The sequence below is a fragment of the Lagopus leucura genome, unplaced genomic scaffold (assembly GCF_019238085.1).
Source record: "Lagopus leucura isolate 7727_CA_CO unplaced genomic scaffold, USGS_WTPT01 Super-Scaffold_100051, whole genome shotgun sequence".
Lineage (NCBI taxonomy): Eukaryota > Metazoa > Chordata > Aves > Galliformes > Phasianidae > Lagopus > Lagopus leucura.
Genome location: NW_024962297.1, coordinates 1,165,016 through 1,181,330, shown reverse-complemented (window position 1 = coordinate 1,181,330; position 16,315 = coordinate 1,165,016). Strand labels below are relative to the sequence as shown.

Genomic DNA, 16,315 nt, shown 5'->3' with positions numbered 1-16,315 from the left:
GCACTGTGGGTTATTAAGGAAGCTCAATCACACGGTTTGCATACAAGGACAGGTCGGCTCAGTCCTGCGCTCTGCCCAAAGGCACAACAGGGTTCATCTCCACAGTTGCTGCTGCTCAGTTTTGCTGGCTCTGCTCCTTCCTTGCTGCAGAAACTCTTCTTTCCCTGTTCAATGCCACCATCTAGCGGAATCTCTGCAGAAGACACGGCACCCTTGCAGTGCATTATGCATCCTCTACAAACAGCTCTTACTCATACATTCACATCATCCTTTGTCCGACCTGCCCGATTCCCTTGTCACTTAACTTCGTGTTTTGGGGAACACCTGACCAAGCTCAGAGCAAAAGTTTACTCAGCTTCACCTCTGGGAAGGAGCCCAGCACTCTGCAGGTGTCTGAAAGCATGAAGGAGCGGTACAAAAAGCCCCTGCCGTGGGAATGTGGGGCGGACCCCCAATGGATGCTTTGCAAAAGACTTTCCCAAATCTTTTCTGTGTGTTCTGCTCGCCAATAACTCTGCATCCCCTCTGCTAAGCTTACTGCAATGCAGCACAGGCACAGCCTGGGGAGCACAGAGCAGACACCAAATGCAGAGGAGCAGCTCTGTGACATCCTGTGATTCTGCGATTCTGTGATCCTGCTGGCTGCGGGTGGGATCCACACATGGATGGGAACTGGAGAGGAAAAGCATCAAAATCGGCATTTTCATGCTCAGCAGATGAAAGAGCAGCATCACAGCTCGGGCTGCATGCATCTCTGCTAAGAGAGAGCTGGCACCGCTGGGCAGCCTTTCACAGGGCTCTGCACTACAGCAGAGCCGTCTGATCGCTCCTCAGGGTGCCTCCCACAGGGACAACTCCAATGCAAGCCTTCTGCTGCGAACCGCATCCTACACATCTGGGAGGAAGATGCTCACGGTCCGTGTTTTGCTGGGAGGCACCCAAGGGTAAAGCACTGCAAGGGCAGAACGGCAAAGCAGCGCATCTGCCCCACATGGAGCTGAATGCACGCTGCCCTGTAACGTGTGCAGAGAAGGGCAGCAAAACTGGTGAGGGGTCTGGAGCACAAGTCTGATGAGGAGCGGCTGAGGGAGCTGGGATTGTTCAGCCTGGAGAAGAGGAGCTCAAGGGAGACCTCACTGCACTGTGCAGCTTCCTGAAGGGGGGTTGTGATGAGGAGGGGTTTGGCCTCTTCTCCCAGGCAACAAGCAGGACTCGAGGCAATGGCTGCAGTTTGCAGCAGAGGAGGTTTAGGTTGGACATGAGAAGAACTTTTTCTCTCATGGTCAGGCACCGCAATGGCTGCACAGGGAGGTGGTGGAGTCGCCGTCCCTGGCAGCGCTCAAGAGGCGTCTGGATGAGGAGCTGTGAGATTTGGTGCAGTGCCTGTGGCAGCGGTGATGGGAGGGCGGCTGGACTCGATGATCTCGCAGGTCTCTTCCAATCTTGTGGTTTTATGAATCTATGATTCTACGTTTCTATGACTCTACGATTCCACGATCCTACGACTCGCACCCCTGAAGCAGCCCCGCAGGGCGGGAACGCTCCCGCCCCCTAAGCCCCGCCTCCTCCGCACTGCGCACGCGCCCGAGGAGCACCGCGCATGCGTCCTGCCGCCCGCCGGCCTCATGCGCTTGTGCGCCCCGCCGGCACGGCGTGCGTGTGCGCTCCTCCCCGCAGGAACCCGCGCGCGGGAACAGGTGAGCGCCGCCCGGCAGCGCGGGGGGATCTGCGGGGTGAGGCGGCGGGAGGGCGGGGCGGCGCGGCGGGGCGGGGGCTGCGCGGCCCCTCCTGAGGCGCGCTGTCAGACCGGCAGGCAGATGAAGTACATCCTGGTGACGGGCGGGGTGATCTCGGGCATCGGCAAAGGGATCATCGCCAGCAGCATCGGCACCATCCTGAAATCCAGCGGGCTGCGCGTCACCTCCATCAAGATCGACCCTTACATCAACATCGACGCCGGGACCTTCTCCCCTTACGAGCACGGTGAGCGCCGGGCCGGGGGGAGTCAGCACGGCTCTGCCCTGCGCGTCCTCCGTGCCGGGCGGAGCTCTGCCTGCTGCCGCAGAATCGCGATGGCTGCACAGAACCGTCCGGCCCGACCCCCCCCTCCGTGCCCGATGGCCGCATCCGTGTGGTTCTGCACCGCACCCGGGGATGCTGAGCCCTGTGCCGTTGCATCATTGCTGTTTCGGAGAAGAAATTGCTCCTAATGCCCAAGCTGAGCCTCCCCTGGTGCAGTTTGAGGCTGTCGCCTCTCACCCTGTTGCTGTTATCCGGGAGCACAGCCCGATCCTTTCTGTGCCTGAGGGGCTGTAAGGGACAGACTCTTCAGCAGGGTCTGTGGTGATGGGACGGGGAAATGGTTTTGAACCGAAAGAGGGGAGATTGAGATGGGGTGTAAGGAAGGACTTTTTGCAGTAAGGGCGGTAAGGCGGTGGCACAGGTCGCCCAGAGGGGTGGCAGCACCCATCCCTGCAGACAACCAAGGTGAGACCGGAGGGGCCGTGAGCACTGATGGAGCTGTGGGTGCCTGTGCTCAGTGCTGGGAGTTGGACCACGTGGCCTTTATGGGTCCCTTCCAACTCAAACTGTTCTATGATCCACAGCCTCCCGTGAGGGGGCACTGAGGTCCCTGTGAGCCTCCTCCAGACTGAACCACCCAGCTGCTCCCCACAACGCTTTTGCTGCAGACCCCTGCCTGCCTGTCACACAAAGCCTCCAACCAAGGGCTGTGTTGCTCTGAGCTGTGTGTGATTCTCTGTGTGCTGCAGGAGAGGTGTTTGTGCTGGATGATGGTGGGGAGGTGGACCTGGACCTCGGTAACTACGAGCGCTTCCTCGACATCCGCCTCACCAAAGACAACAATCTGACGACTGGGAAGATCTACCAGTATGTCATCAACAAGGAGAGGAAGGGAGACTACCTCGGCAAAACCGTCCAAGGTGATGTGAAGCTTTGTTTCTGATGCCGGGGAATGTATTCTGTATTTCTGTCCTGCTTTTTTTTTTCTTTCTTTGGATTCCATCTCAGTTTGAGGCCTTTCTGTGGTCAGTCCTGTCCTTGTGATACGTATGATTTGTTTTTAAAAGGGGGAATTGTCTTAAACTGAGACAGGGGAGGTTTAGGTTGGATATTAGGAGGTTTTTCACCCAGACGGTGGTGAGGCACTGGAACAGGTTGCCCAAGGAGGCTGTGGATCCCCATTCCTGCAGGCATTCAATGTCAGGCTGGATGTGGCTCTGGGCAGCCTGGGCTGCTGGTTGCACACAGCAGGGGGTTGGAACTGGATGAACACTGGAATCCTTTTCAACCCAGAACATTCAGTGATTCTATGATAAGTAGAAGGCACAGCAGTGTGAGTGTAGGGGCAGATGCTGTGGGTTAGCTGTAGTCCTGCAGACGGTTGCTTGGGAATTCATCTCTAAATTGGAGAGATATGAAGGGTGGACTGTTTGGTGGGTAAGGATTTGGTTGGATGTTGTGGCCAAAAGCTGTGTGTGCAGGTGAGGGTGAGGAGGAGTGTTGTTCCCAGGGCTCCATCTCAGCACTGGCGCTCTGCAGCATCTTTACCAATCTCATCAATGATGGATGGAGTGCACCCTCAGCACTTTGCTGATGGCACCGAGCTGAGTGGTGCAGTTGATGCAGAATAAGGAAGGGATGCCAGCCAGAGGGACTGTGCTAAACTTCGAAGGTGTGGTCCCTGTGAACCTGATGAGGTTTAACAAGGCCAAGTGCCAGGTGCTGCACCTGGGTTGGGGTAATCCCAGGTATGGATACAGGCTGGGAGAATTCCTTGAGAGCAGCCCTGCTGAGAAGGGCTTAAAGGTCCTGGTAGATGAAAAATTTAACACAAGCCAGCAGCGTGTGCTTAGGCCACTGGTGTCCTGGGCTCCATCAGCATGGATGGCAGTGGGCAGGGGGGATTGTTCCCTCTGCTACGCCCTCATGAGGCCCCATCTGCAGTACTATGTCCAGGTCTGGAGCCCCCAGCACAGGAAAGATGTGGAGCTGTTGGAGAGGGTCCAGAGGAGCCACAAAGATGCTCAGAGGGCTGGAGCACCTCCCCTACAAAGACAGGCTGAGGGAGCTGGGCTTGTTCAGCCTGGAGAAGAAAAGGCTGTGGGGTGACCAGTGTTTAAAAGGGGATTATAAACAGGAAGGTAATCAGCCGTTTATGCTATAGATATATAGTGATATACAGATAGTGACAGGACAGAGGGGAATGGTTTTAGAGGAGGGAAGGTTTAGATTGGATGTTGGGGGAGGTTTTCCACTGATTGGCAGTGAGGTGCTGGCACTGCTGCCCGGAGCTGTGGATGCTCCATCCCTGGAGGTGTTTAAGGCAGGGTAGGATGGGGCCCTGGGCACTGATCTAGCAGTTGACCTAAGGGCTGGCAGCCCTGCCTGCAGCAGGGCAGTGAAACCTGATGATTCTTGGGGTCCCTTCCAACCCCAGCCCTTCTATGATCCTATGGACGTGCTGCCTGACCTGTATCCTGGGCTTGGATCTGACTTCCTGACACAGCCAATCCTAAATGGGAACTTCAGAGTGATGTGGATAATTCGCTAGCTGGTTAAGACAGTTATTGCTGCTTAACTCATTCAAGTAATACCGTGGTGTCATTAGGAGACTGAAAGGATCTCTGAGGATCTGATCAGTCTCTGTCCTTTTCAAGAACCCTCCACAGCCGTTTTGGATAAAGATTTCTGCAGGCAGTTTAAAACAAGCTGACTCTCTGAGCTCAGTGTGTGGAACTGTTTGTACTGGAAGCTTCCAGCTTAAAAGAAACATTTCCATTTAAACAGATGTGAGCAGTGGGGCTGCATTTCCTGCCAAGGCACCTCTTGAAAATGGCAGCCAAAAATAACCATTTCAAACATTCATCCTTGAAAAATGCACGTTGGTGCTTTGGGAAGTGATCTAGGAAGCAGGAGAGGTTTATTTTTGATAATTGCATCTTCAGTCAGTGAAGCTGTGGTCTAACTCTTCTCCTGGCTTCTTCCTCAGTGGTCCCCCACATCACGGATGCCATCCAGGAGTGGGTGATGAGGCAGGCACGCATCCCTGTGGATGAAGATGGTGTGGAACCCCAAGTTTGTGTGATTGAGGTGCGTAGCTCTGGGGACATTAAACCAAACTGTATGCATGTTTTGTTTAGCAAAACTCACCTTTCAGGAATAGTTGGCTGCTTGTTGTTGGGCTCTTACAAATCTTCCTTGTTAGCCTTAAGCTTTTTGGTGCTTTGTGTCTGAATCCATGTGCAGAAAGACTTGGGTCTTGGAACAGGTTGCCCAAGGAGGCTGTGGATGCCCCATCCCTGCAGGCATTCAAGGCCAGGCTGGATGTGGCTCTGGGCAGCCTGGGCTGCTGGTTGGTGACCTGCACACAGCAGGGGGTTGGAACTGGATGAGCACTGTGGGCCTTTGCAACCCAGGCCATTCTGTGATTCTGTGACAGTTGCATTTTTGAAGCCCTCTGCCTCAGATGAATCTACAGAATGAATTTTAATGAGAAGCTGATGCTTGGAAGGCTGAGTTAATCATGCTGTGCCCTCTTTGCACCTGGTGGGTGGAGGAAGGGCAGGGCAGTCACCTCAGGCAACTGTCTGTGCTTCTCAGCTGATGCTCCGTAGGGAATCGCGGTGGTGATGGGAGGCGTGTTGGTGTGGCTGTGTGTTAGTGCACCTCAGTGGCCTTTGTAGCAGAGGATGTCATGATGCTAACTTGATTTCTAAACACCTTTGTCTTTCCCAGCTCGGGGGCACGGTGGGTGATATTGAGAGCATGCCCTTCATCGAGGCCTTCCGCCAGTTCCAGTTCAAAGCCAGGAGAGAGAATTTCTGTAACATTCATGTCAGCCTCGTTCCACAGGTATGGAGCTCAGCTGTGGGCTGGGTGCTTCTGAGCCACCTGTAGAACTGCATTCTGAAACGCCTTCTCTGCATGCATGTTGTATTTGGGTTTCTGTACGTAGAAACCTGCAGAAGAAATCACACCCAGAGGGTGGTGAGGCACTGGAACAGGTTGCCCAAGGAGGCTGTGGATGCCCCATCCCTGCAGGCATTCAAGGCCAGGCTGGATGTGGCTCTGGGCAGCCTGGGCTGCTGGTTGGTGACCTGCACACAGCAGGGGGTTGGAACTGGATGAACATTGTGAGCCTTTCCAACCCAGGCCATTCTATGGTTCTGTGAAATGCAGAGAATATTTGGTTATGTATTTTATAAACAGGAAGTGAACAGAAAGTTTTCAGAGTTTTTAAATGTGTTATAAATGGAAGCCTGAGTTTTGTGCCTCTCCCATCTTTAACTGCTGCTTTTCCTTATGGCAACACGGGAAGCTTTGTAGGTAAACACGCTTTGTAGGGCTTGGTTCAGAAACGCCACCAACAAGCTGTTGTGAAGCAGTGCTCTGAGAAGAGAAATGTAACTAGAAATCACAAAGGAAAACAAAGTTTTCTTATGTTCCCAGTTGGTGGTGCAAGCTCCAGTCAATACCTAAAGCACAATGGAGCTTCTTCATGGCATGCAATGTGTGGTACAACCTCACCTGTGTTATCTGACCTGGCTTTGAAGGCAGTTTACAATCTTACCCACCCAAAAATGCTCTATTCTGAATCACTGCTGAAAAAACAATTCTTCCATGGTTGTTGACAGTACCAGAGAGCATCTTCTGTAGCACTAGAACTCTGTAGATGAGAGTTCCTCATCATGGAACTGGATTTGGAGTCATTGGATTGAGTTTCTGAAGTGCAGATTGCTCCCTTTTCTGCTGTCCTTTCTTTCCTTTCCTTTGCATCCAGGCTGGGTGATTTAGGGGGAGAAAACAAGGAATGGAAAATGTGAAGTATTCAGAGGGAACAGTGGGGAAAAAAATATTGGGCTTTCCATCCTGCAGTGGGATGAATTCCTGCTCAGTGTGCAGACTTCAGCTCTGTTTTTCTGGTTGCTCTCAGCCTTTGGGATTAAAATGCAGAGGAGTAATTGAAGCTGATGTGAATTGTCTAAAAGTGATATCAAAGTTTTAGAAGATGAATAAGGGTGGAGTAAGATTGGAGAGCAGTGTGATGCTCTGTAGCATCAGCAGTGAATGCAGCCAATTCTCCTCTTTGACCAGCCGAGCTCCACAGGAGAGCAGAAGACAAAACCCACCCAAAACAGCGTCCGGGAGCTCAGAGGTCTCGGTCTCTCCCCAGATCTGGTAAGCTTTGTTCTGTGGCTTTGGGTTTGGGAATGAAGCGCTGGCAGTGCGATCTGGCACTCAGTGTAGCAGCTGGGGGTTGGGACTTTGTGATCCATCAGGTCCCTTCCAACCCAAAGCCATTCTGTGACTGCGTGTCCCTGTGCTGCAGCCTGGCCTCCTTCATGCTGAGGTTGGGAGCTTTTAGCACAGAATGGAGCTGTTTTCTCTCCCAAGTCAGAGGCTGTGGAACGATGGCTTTGTTCAGCTTTGTTCTGTGGGTGCCTGAGTGCTGCTGTTCTGCTTCACAAGGGTGACATTGCTGCTCTGTCAGATCGTTTGCAGGTGCTCCACTCCCCTGGATACCTCTGTGAAAGAAAAGATTTCCATGTTCTGTCATGTTGAACCAGAACAGGTAAGGATTGCTGTCTGCAGATACATGCAGTAAATGTTGTGGCTGTTTGTTGGGCGCTGTATCTGAGCGCAGAGCTGATGTGTTCCAGCTTTGCCTTTCTGGGAGCTGCATAATTCATTTGCTTCTTTGTCTTACCTGCATTCTTTACATCAGTAAACATTACAACAATGGTCCCTTTTACGCCAGCATTTTTTTATAAGTAAATACACTTAGGCTTGGAATTCAGTGGCATCCAAGGTATTTTCTGAATAGCTTTTGACCTCAGTTATTCCTTCTGCAAAGACAGAAGAATGAGTATTTTTCAGTGTTGTGAGACCAGAGGGCAGTTGCACAAAATTAAGAGGATATGAATGCATTTCTGCTTGCTGCTCCTCTCATGATGTTATTCTTCCACCCAAGCCTGTGTGAAGAGAATTGAACAGGAGTTTAAGTGGGGCTATCAGCTCTGGCTGGCCAACCTGCTGCTGGCCAGGAGCTGTGAGTAAGCTGGATCTCACCACATGCTTCCCAGGAAGTTTAGTACAGCTTCCCCTGGTTGTTACCCATCTGCAGTTGCACTTAGAGTGAATACAGAGGAGAGGAATCACAATTCAGGAGTTTTATCAGTCAGGTGCTGAGCTCTGCTTTCATGCGACTCAGGAGAAGCGATACTTTAAAAATAGCTGTGCCTATATCTATATAACTGCCTAAAAATAATCTGCAGGGCGCTCAGCTCAGCTCTAACCCTGCTGGTATTTGATGCACAGGTCATCTGCGTTCATGATGTCTCTTCTATCTACCGGGTTCCTCTGTTGCTGGAGGAGCAGGGGGTTGTGGACTACTTCAGGCGCAGGCTGGACCTCCCCATTGGTAAGCAGCCCCGCAGGATGCTCATGAAGTGGAAGGAGATGGCTGACAGGTGAGCTGCGGGGTTGGGAGCCCGTTGGGTTATGAGTGTTACCCTGTTTCCATTCATTCCTGTTCTGCAGTGCCATCTCCTGCCTTATTTTCCTCCTGGGGGAGAGGATGGAGGTGGAAAAGCTGTTACTGCATAGCGCTGAAATCCGTCTCTGGGTGTGCATGGCATTCGTTGGCTGCACGGATTAAAAGCAGGGCCTTTCGGGTGTGCATTCCAGAGATTGAGGCAGCTGTTCTGTAACTGAGATGCTGAGACACTGCAGGAACCACAGCGCTCTGTCCTCGTGAAACACCAAGCTGAGGGTTTTCAGTCCACACCTGAGTCCTTCCTGCCCAGCACGTCTCTGCCCTGGGAAGGAGCAGAGCTGAGCGATGCTTCCCTCCCACTGTACCAGAGCACTGCTGCAAAGAGCTTCTCATTACTGTGTCCAGTTTTGGGCCCCTCACTGCAAGAAAGATATTCAGGCCCTGGAACGTGTTCAAAGGAGGGCAACAAAGCTGGTGAGGGGTCTGGAACACAGGCCATATGAGGAGAGGCTGAAGGAGCTGGGAATGTTCAGCCTGGAGAAGAGGAGGCTCAGGGGAGACCTCACTGCTCTCTATAACTTCCTGAAGGGAGGCTGCAGTGAGCTGGGGGTCGGCCTCTGCTCTCCTGTCATCAGTGATAGGAGCAGAGGGAATGGCTTCAAGCTACTGCAGGGGAGATTCAGGCTGGACATGAGGAAGTATTACTTTTCAGAAAGGGTGGTCAGGCACTGGAATGGATGCCCAGGGAGGTGGTGGAGTCACCGACCCCGGGGGTGTTGGTTGGACTGGATGATCTTTTAGGTCTTTTCCAACCTTGGTGATTCTATGATTCTGTGTTCAAGGAAAGACTGGATGTTGTGTTGAGGGACATGGTTTAGTGGGAGCTATTGGTAATAGCTGAACAGTTGGACTGGATGAGCTTTTAGGTCTCTTCCAACCTGGGTGATTCTATGATTCTGTGACAGCCCTCGTTAAGCAGCGTGATGGAAGGCACCTAGCAACTCTGGCACAACTTTCCAACAGAACCCCTTAGCAGGAAGCTCGCCACGTCAGGTGCCAGGGGGCACAAAGCAGGCAGCACAGCATAAGATTTTTGTATTGTATTCCTGGCTGCTGCAGTGAGCTCTGTCAGCAGCGTGGGGATGCTGAACAGGAGAAACATGCACAGTTGTGCTTTGATCTTCTCTCCTCGTGATTTACTGCTGACTTTTTTGGAAAAGAAAGACAGTTTGGATCTATTCCTAACAGCTTTTCCTCTCGCTTTGTTTTTTGTTTCTTACGTTCTTACTTTGACATTTTTAGGTCCCAGTTGCCACGGGAGGCCTTCTCTTCCGCAGGTTTCTCTTCCCATTGACAGACTTGTAGAAGTTGAGCTGTTTCTGTCACTTGGAAAAGATCATCAGTGATTTTTGCCCCCTTCTTCTCCTCGTAACCCCCGTGTTTTGCTTTTCCTTCAGATATGACCGTCTCCTTGAGACGTGTTCCATTGCACTTGTTGGCAAGTACACCAAGTTTTCAGACTCCTACGCCTCCGTCATTAAAGCACTGGAACATTCTGCACTGGCTATCAACCATAAACTTGACATCAAGGTGTGTGTTTCCCCCTCCCAAATCCACGTGCAGTGCCACCCCTCTTCATGAGGTGTCTCATAAACCGTGTGGGGAGGGTTGATTCTGCCACTGAGCCTTGAAGCTGTGTTGGATTACAGCATCCAGACGTCTGCAGTCGGGCACAGAACAGCAAAATCTGTGGGTTCTTCCCAGCAGCTGTGTTTGATGGTGGGGAAGGGGTGCTGGTGCCCACGCATGGAGCCTTGCATGGCCTTATGGAGTTGTGTAGCTGCGTTCCAGGCTTCAGAAAGAGCAGGATGGTTGTTGCAACTGGAAAACCTGCAGTTTTCCCATGCTTAGCACTGATGACAGCATTATTTAACCATAATGACCTACGTTTCACAACGTCCTCTTGTTTCACTGGTACCTCTTGAAGGTCAGGTGAGGTGTGTTTGTGGAACGATGCTTTTGCCTTGTGGTTGTCAGCATCTCATGGTGCTGTGTGGAGATGTGACACTGAGCCACGTGGATTTGGGGTTTTCTCTTGCAGCAGGGAGAGGAGGATACAAAGACATGGCTTCAGTTAGTGCACACCTAGCGTGACAGTGGGGGGGAGCAGTTCTCTTGGCTAGCAAAGGGGAAATGAGTGCAGAAAACCCAAAAGCATTGAGTAGGACACACACTGAGGGCTATCCAGGGCAGGGAAGGAGGAGAATTGAAGAGTCTTGGTCTTGCTGCCCCTCTCATTGTCTTTTCTGGATTTTTTTTTCCCAGTACATTGACTCTGCTGACTTGGAGCCTGCCACCCTGCAGGAGGAACCTGTCCGATACCACGAGGCGTGGCAGAAGCTGTGTGGTGCTCAGTAAGATCCTTACACTTCTTTGGGCCGTGGCTGATAAGCTTGCTGCTGCTGATGCTCTGGGGATGAAGAGCTGCACTGTAAGCCTGTGTCTTAGGCACTGTGCACAGCCATGCTGCCCCAAGTCCTCTTGATGGAATTTAGGGTAGAGGCAGAAGAGATGATAGGTGGAATGGAGAAGAGCTGTTAACAAAGCGGGGATCCTGCGAAGGGCAGCAGGAGGGGAAATTGATACGCACAGGGAAACAGAGGGAGAAGGGAAGTGGTGGGCACTGCTGAAACCAAAGGGAGAGGGAGGGAGGGTGGAAGTGTGCCATGCAGTTCTGCAGGGAGGTGTGAGGAGGGGAAGAGTTGTTTTGCAATGCGCAGAAATGCCAGGAGTTATCCCAGGAAATGAGCAGAGGGGCAGGTCCAACATGTTGTGGAGAAGTGGTGTGTGGCTGTGGGGGCTGTGCTGGTGAGCACTGTGTGAGTGGTGTCTTTCATCCCGGTGCAGTGGCGTGCTGGTTCCTGGTGGATTTGGTATTCGGGGCACAGAAGGCAAAATCCAAGCTATTTCCTGGGCAAGAAAACAGAAGAAACCCTTCTTAGGTGAGAAATGTTCTTCATCCATACGAAGAAGTAAAGCAAAGAAGGGGACTGAATAACAGTGTAATGGACTTCAGCACGAGCTTTGCTGGCTCCCATTGCTACCCAGACTTCTGAATGTCAGAGATAAGTGCTGAGGGCAGCAGTGCTCTGTGCTGAGCTGTGCCACCACCTGTAGCAGGCTGGTCAGGGCTGGCTGGGGAGGTGAGGCACTGGAACAGGTTGCCCAAGGAGGCTGTGGATGCCCCGTCCCTGCAGGCATTCAAGGCCAGGCTGGATGTGGCTCTGGGCAGCCTGGGCTGCTGGTTGGTGACCTGCACACAGCAGGGGGTTGGAGCTGGATGAGCACTGTGCTCCTTTTCAACCCAGGCCATGCTGTGAGTCTGTGGGTTGTGATGGCAGATCTCTGTGCTGGGGTCTGAGTTGCAGACGAGGCCGTGGTCTCTCTGTGTTTTCAGTGATGGTGTCTGTAGCTTCACCACGTGGGCTCAAAAATACCTCATCTGTGTTCTGCCTCTTCTTCTGCAGGAGTCTGCTTGGGAATGCAGTTAGCAGTTGTGGAGTTTGCACGCAGTGTTCTTGGTTGGTCAGGTAATTGCACAGAACCATCCCCAGGCGACAGACATCTCCTTTTGGCTGTTTGGGTAACACCTGTAATGCTTTCCATTTTTCATTGGCACATAGATTGCATTTTATTTTTCCTAGGCTTGTAGAAAATTCCCTTCCCCTTCTGCCAGCTCAAAGGAAAAAGAATAATCTCATTCGGGCAGGATGCAGTGGGGGCATTCACTCAGTGTTCAGAGTGACCTGAGCAGAGCTGTGTGTGCAGGGCCCTCACAGCCCACGGCCACAGAGAGCAGCAGTTCAGCTGGGCAGGCAGCAGTGCCAGCTTTGCTGCCTTGAAGTGCTTTCTGGGCTCAAATAGAGCAGGTCCCGCTGTCAGACCTTCCTCCAGAGTGCCAAACTGAACTCAGTGCTTCAGGCTGATTGTGAACCTTCACAGGTAGTGAAGGTGAGAGGGAGGAACGTGTTTCTGAGCCCTCCTCCCTCCCCCATTCTGCACCTTGTGCAGAAACATTCTAAGTTGTGTTTGTGAACTTCTGTGAGAGGGACTTAATGGTGTTTCTAACCCCTGGGTGTAATGTTACAGATGCGAACTCAACAGAATTTGATCCCAACACCACTCATCCAGTGGTGAGTATGCCATGACTTGCTGACTGTATGTTCACTGCTCGAGTTGGTTTTCATCACTTATTAATCTGCATGGAAAGTGTTGTTTCCTGCTTGGCTGTATGGCAGCTGCTGCTTTTGAGGGCTCTGCAGTGCTCAGTGGGCTGCAACAGGGATTTCTTTAAAACGTGATTTATCTCATTGCACTTCTTCGAGTAACCAAGGTGTTTTTTCAGAGGGGAAAGACAAAGCTGCCCCTCTTCAAGGGCACTTGGAAAGCTGTCTGATTTCGTGGGACCACGTGTGGTGATATCTGGGTCCAGTGCCATCAGTATCGCTCACTGATGACCTCAGTAATTAACAGAAGCAGACAGGAATTGCCTGGAAAGTCTGTGGGTGGTCTCTGAGCTGTGTTCTCAGCCTGCAGGCTGCATGTAGTCCCACCACACCCACACTGTGTTCCAACAGCCTTTCTGGAACATCACTCTGCTGCTCTGCCCAGTCAGAACAGTGTTCCCTGGGCTGCTGTCTGTGTTTTCTGCATGGATGTTGCTTGTCCCCTGTTAATGTTTCAGTGTTTATGTGAGGCTGTGTGTCCCTCAGCCTCATCCTGCTCTGAATTTCCCAGGTCATCGACATGCCAGAACACAACCCTGGGCAGATGGGTGGAACCATGAGGCTTGGCAAGAGGAGAACGCTCTTCCAAACGAAGAACTCAGTCATGAGTAAGGCATTTCCTACCTGTGTGTTCTGAGTGCTTCCTGCTGCTCACAGGGACGTGTCAAAACGTGGCACTGTATGCACTGGTTGATGTTTGCTCACAGATGTTCACCTGTCTTTTGGTGCAGGGAAGCTGTATGGCGATCACGATTTCTTGGAAGAGAGGCACAGGCACAGGTTTGAGGTACGATTGCTGCTATGGGTGCTGGGCTCCCCTTTACAACCCAGGCACAAAAGAAGATGGGTTCTCTCGCTGCTTGTCCTCCAGGTCAATCCAGAGCTGAAGAAATTTTTTGAAGAGCAAGGCTTGAAGTTTGTCGGCCAGGATGAGGAAGGAGAGCGGATGGAAATAGTTGAGCTAGAAGGTGAGCATGTCAGAAGGTGACCTGTGTGTGTTAGCACCTGCAGGGGACCTGCTGAGGGACACAGCATGCTCCCACATGGGGCCATGCTCCCTCACAACCATTCCTTGCATGGTGAATTGCACTAACATGAGTGCCATGGGCCTGCCCTTGTAGGAGCAAGAATCGGGGTAGGGAAGACCCTGTCATCAACAAGCACACTGAGCTGCAGGCCTGCAAAGTTGTCAGTGATGTGTCCTGTTTTTTTTTCCTTGTAGAGCATCCATTCTTCGTGGGTGTTCAGTACCACCCTGAATTCCTCTCCAGACCCATCAAGCCGTCCCCGCCATACTTCGGGCTGCTGCTGGCGTCTGCAGGAAGGCTCGCACATTACCTGCAGAAGGGCTGCAGGCTCTCGCCCAGGTGGGTTGGAGGACAACAGCAGGCCTTTCGTGGGGCAGCACAGCTGATGAACTGGATGGAGAGTCACAGAGGGGGCTTTGTGGGGCTGCAGGGTAATGGGGCGTGCAGCACTGCTGCTCGCGCTGTGTTGTGTGAGTGCCCCGCTGTGATGTGCCAGCTTCAGCCTGCTGCCCTGCTGGGAGCTGTAAGGAAACTGAGCCAGGCCTGCTTTTGTGGATGATTTTCCCCTTTTAGATCTTTTCTCCTTGCACAGAGCAATGCAGAGCATTGCTTTTACAGTAGGAGCGCTCGTGCTCACTGAACAGCACAACAAAAGGCCATTAACAGTGCCAAAGGCAGGGAGTACTAAAGCACCAAAGCAGGGCAAGGTGTAATGCAGAGCTTGTAATGCAGAGCGCTGCTCTGTCCAGACTGAGCTGCAGCACAGCTGTATCACAGCAGTTCTGTGCTGCTGCATGGGGAGCAGCCACCCCTTGTGCTCTGGTTGATCTCTGAGCACAGTCGCTGTCATGACACCCCATTTCAGTGCCCTGCAGCTGCGGGGATGTTTTAATTTCCTGCTTTGGCCATGGGGATGAGGCAGCTCTTTCCATCCAGAGAGACCAAGTTCCATCGTTCCTGCAGCAGCTGAAGGCAGCGTTGCACGTCTGGAGAGTCTCTGTGCTGGTGTGAGCAGATAACAAAACACGTGTGGTCACTTCAGCACAGCCTCCATTCCTCACTGCTGTGCTGGCACAGCTCTTAGCAGCAAGGCTCCTCTCTGCACACCGGTGCAGGTGGCAGCAGGGGGTGCAACAGTCTGTGTACCAAAGGGTGCTTCAGAGAGATGTGGGTACAGGGCTGGGCAGAGAGAACTGGAAGGAATCCAGCAGGGACAATGCAGAGTGCTGGGGGAGCGTCCCGAAGATTCCCTGCATGGTTTGAGACTGCAGCATGCGTGGTGTGTGTGCATCATGTGGAGCAGTTCACCCTGCAGGTCTGGTGCTGGGTATCCAGCAGCTGGGAGGAGGCTTTGCTCCAGAGAAATTCCCTTCACGGGGACTTTACAGGGACCTGACAGCATCCCAGCAGTGCTCAGGAACAGGTGTTTATAGCCCTGTAAAAACGTGTGGGATGGGATGAAGCAGTAGGCAGAGATGTGAGGTCCAACTGCTGGCTGTGCTGTTCCCAGGGTGCTTCCCATCAGAGCCACCGATTGGTTCTGAAAGCTGTTTGATGGATTAAAGGCAGCTGGCTGCCACCAGGAGGCTGAAAGGGAATGCGCAGTGCAGGTGGCTAACCAGTCTACTTGCTATTAGCTTGGTGTTGATCAGTGGGGTCTTAAAAGATCTGGTACAAAAATAATGTTAGGGTTTGCCAGTAGAAATCAACACGTGGCCGACCCCACAGGGACGGCACTGGGAAGCTCTGCATGCCTCACTGCTCGTCCTCGGGCAGAAGGAGGCACTGCTCCCACTGCAGAGCCCTCAGCACTCGTCCCACAGCACTGCCTCTGTCCTCTGCAGGGACACCTACAGCGACAGGAGCGGCAGCAGCTCCCCTGACTCGGAGATAACAGAGCTCAAGTTTCCATCCTTCAACCACGACTGATGCTTGGTAACTCCCAGTGCTCCCAACCCTTCCCTTATGGAAAGGAAAGCTCAGCTGCTCTGCTCTGAGTGTGTCTGCTGCCCTTCAGCATCACTGATTCCTTCTTTTCCTCTTTACTTTTCCTTCAGCTGTGTCGTGGCTGAAGAAGAGCCCCCGTTTGGTTTTCTGGGCCCTCTCACAGCAATACGTGGCCGCTCTCCGCTTCTGCCTTCCCTAACTTATGGTTTATACACTTTTGTTACTGCATCCCCTCCATTTCCTCAGCTCTTCTTTTGTACTTCGGCGTTGATGTTGAATCATAATGGGAAAAGAGCTCAGCGTAGCACAGAGAGCTCCGTCCTTAAGGTACAAGAGGGAGATTTGGGTACAGGGGGAATCTTGTCTTCTTTCTGGGGGGATGCTGTTAGCACAGAGCACACAGAGCACAGCTGCCAGGAGAGTGCACCATGACCGAAGGGTGCCCCCAGCTCTGCTCTGCACTCCTGGGGCAGCAGCTGTGCTCTCCTTTCTTTTCCTGCCTCTTGCTGCAGTGTGAGCACTGCACCCTCTGCTCT

The 16,315-nt window shown here is 52.4% G+C and overlaps 1 protein-coding gene across 3 annotated transcripts; it reads left to right on the top strand.

Moving 5' to 3' along the window:
• Positions 1–1,621: 1,621 nt before the first annotated feature.
• Positions 1,622–16,007, top strand: CTPS1 (CTP synthase 1). Of its 3 annotated transcripts, none has more exons than XM_042885533.1 (19): positions 1,622–1,697; positions 1,806–1,983; positions 2,772–2,942; positions 5,012–5,112; positions 5,758–5,874; positions 7,117–7,200; positions 7,514–7,594; positions 8,341–8,492; positions 9,976–10,108; positions 10,844–10,932; positions 11,426–11,520; positions 12,046–12,108; positions 12,668–12,711; positions 13,316–13,412; positions 13,536–13,591; positions 13,676–13,772; positions 14,027–14,171; positions 15,677–15,767; positions 15,890–16,007. In XM_042885533.1, exons 1-18 carry the CDS (start codon positions 1,626–1,628, stop codon positions 15,759–15,761), a joined length of 1,860 nt encoding a protein of 619 aa, XP_042741467.1. In that variant the 5' UTR covers positions 1,622–1,625; the 3' UTR covers positions 15,762–15,767; positions 15,890–16,007. The 3 variants fall into 3 exon arrangements, with proteins under 3 accessions (XP_042741467.1, XP_042741468.1, XP_042741469.1); XM_042885534.1 differs by having other exon boundaries at positions 1,640–1,697; positions 1,814–1,983; XM_042885535.1 differs by lacking the exon at positions 1,806–1,983 and having other exon boundaries at positions 1,649–1,697.
• The last annotated feature ends 308 nt before the right edge of the window (positions 16,008–16,315 follow it).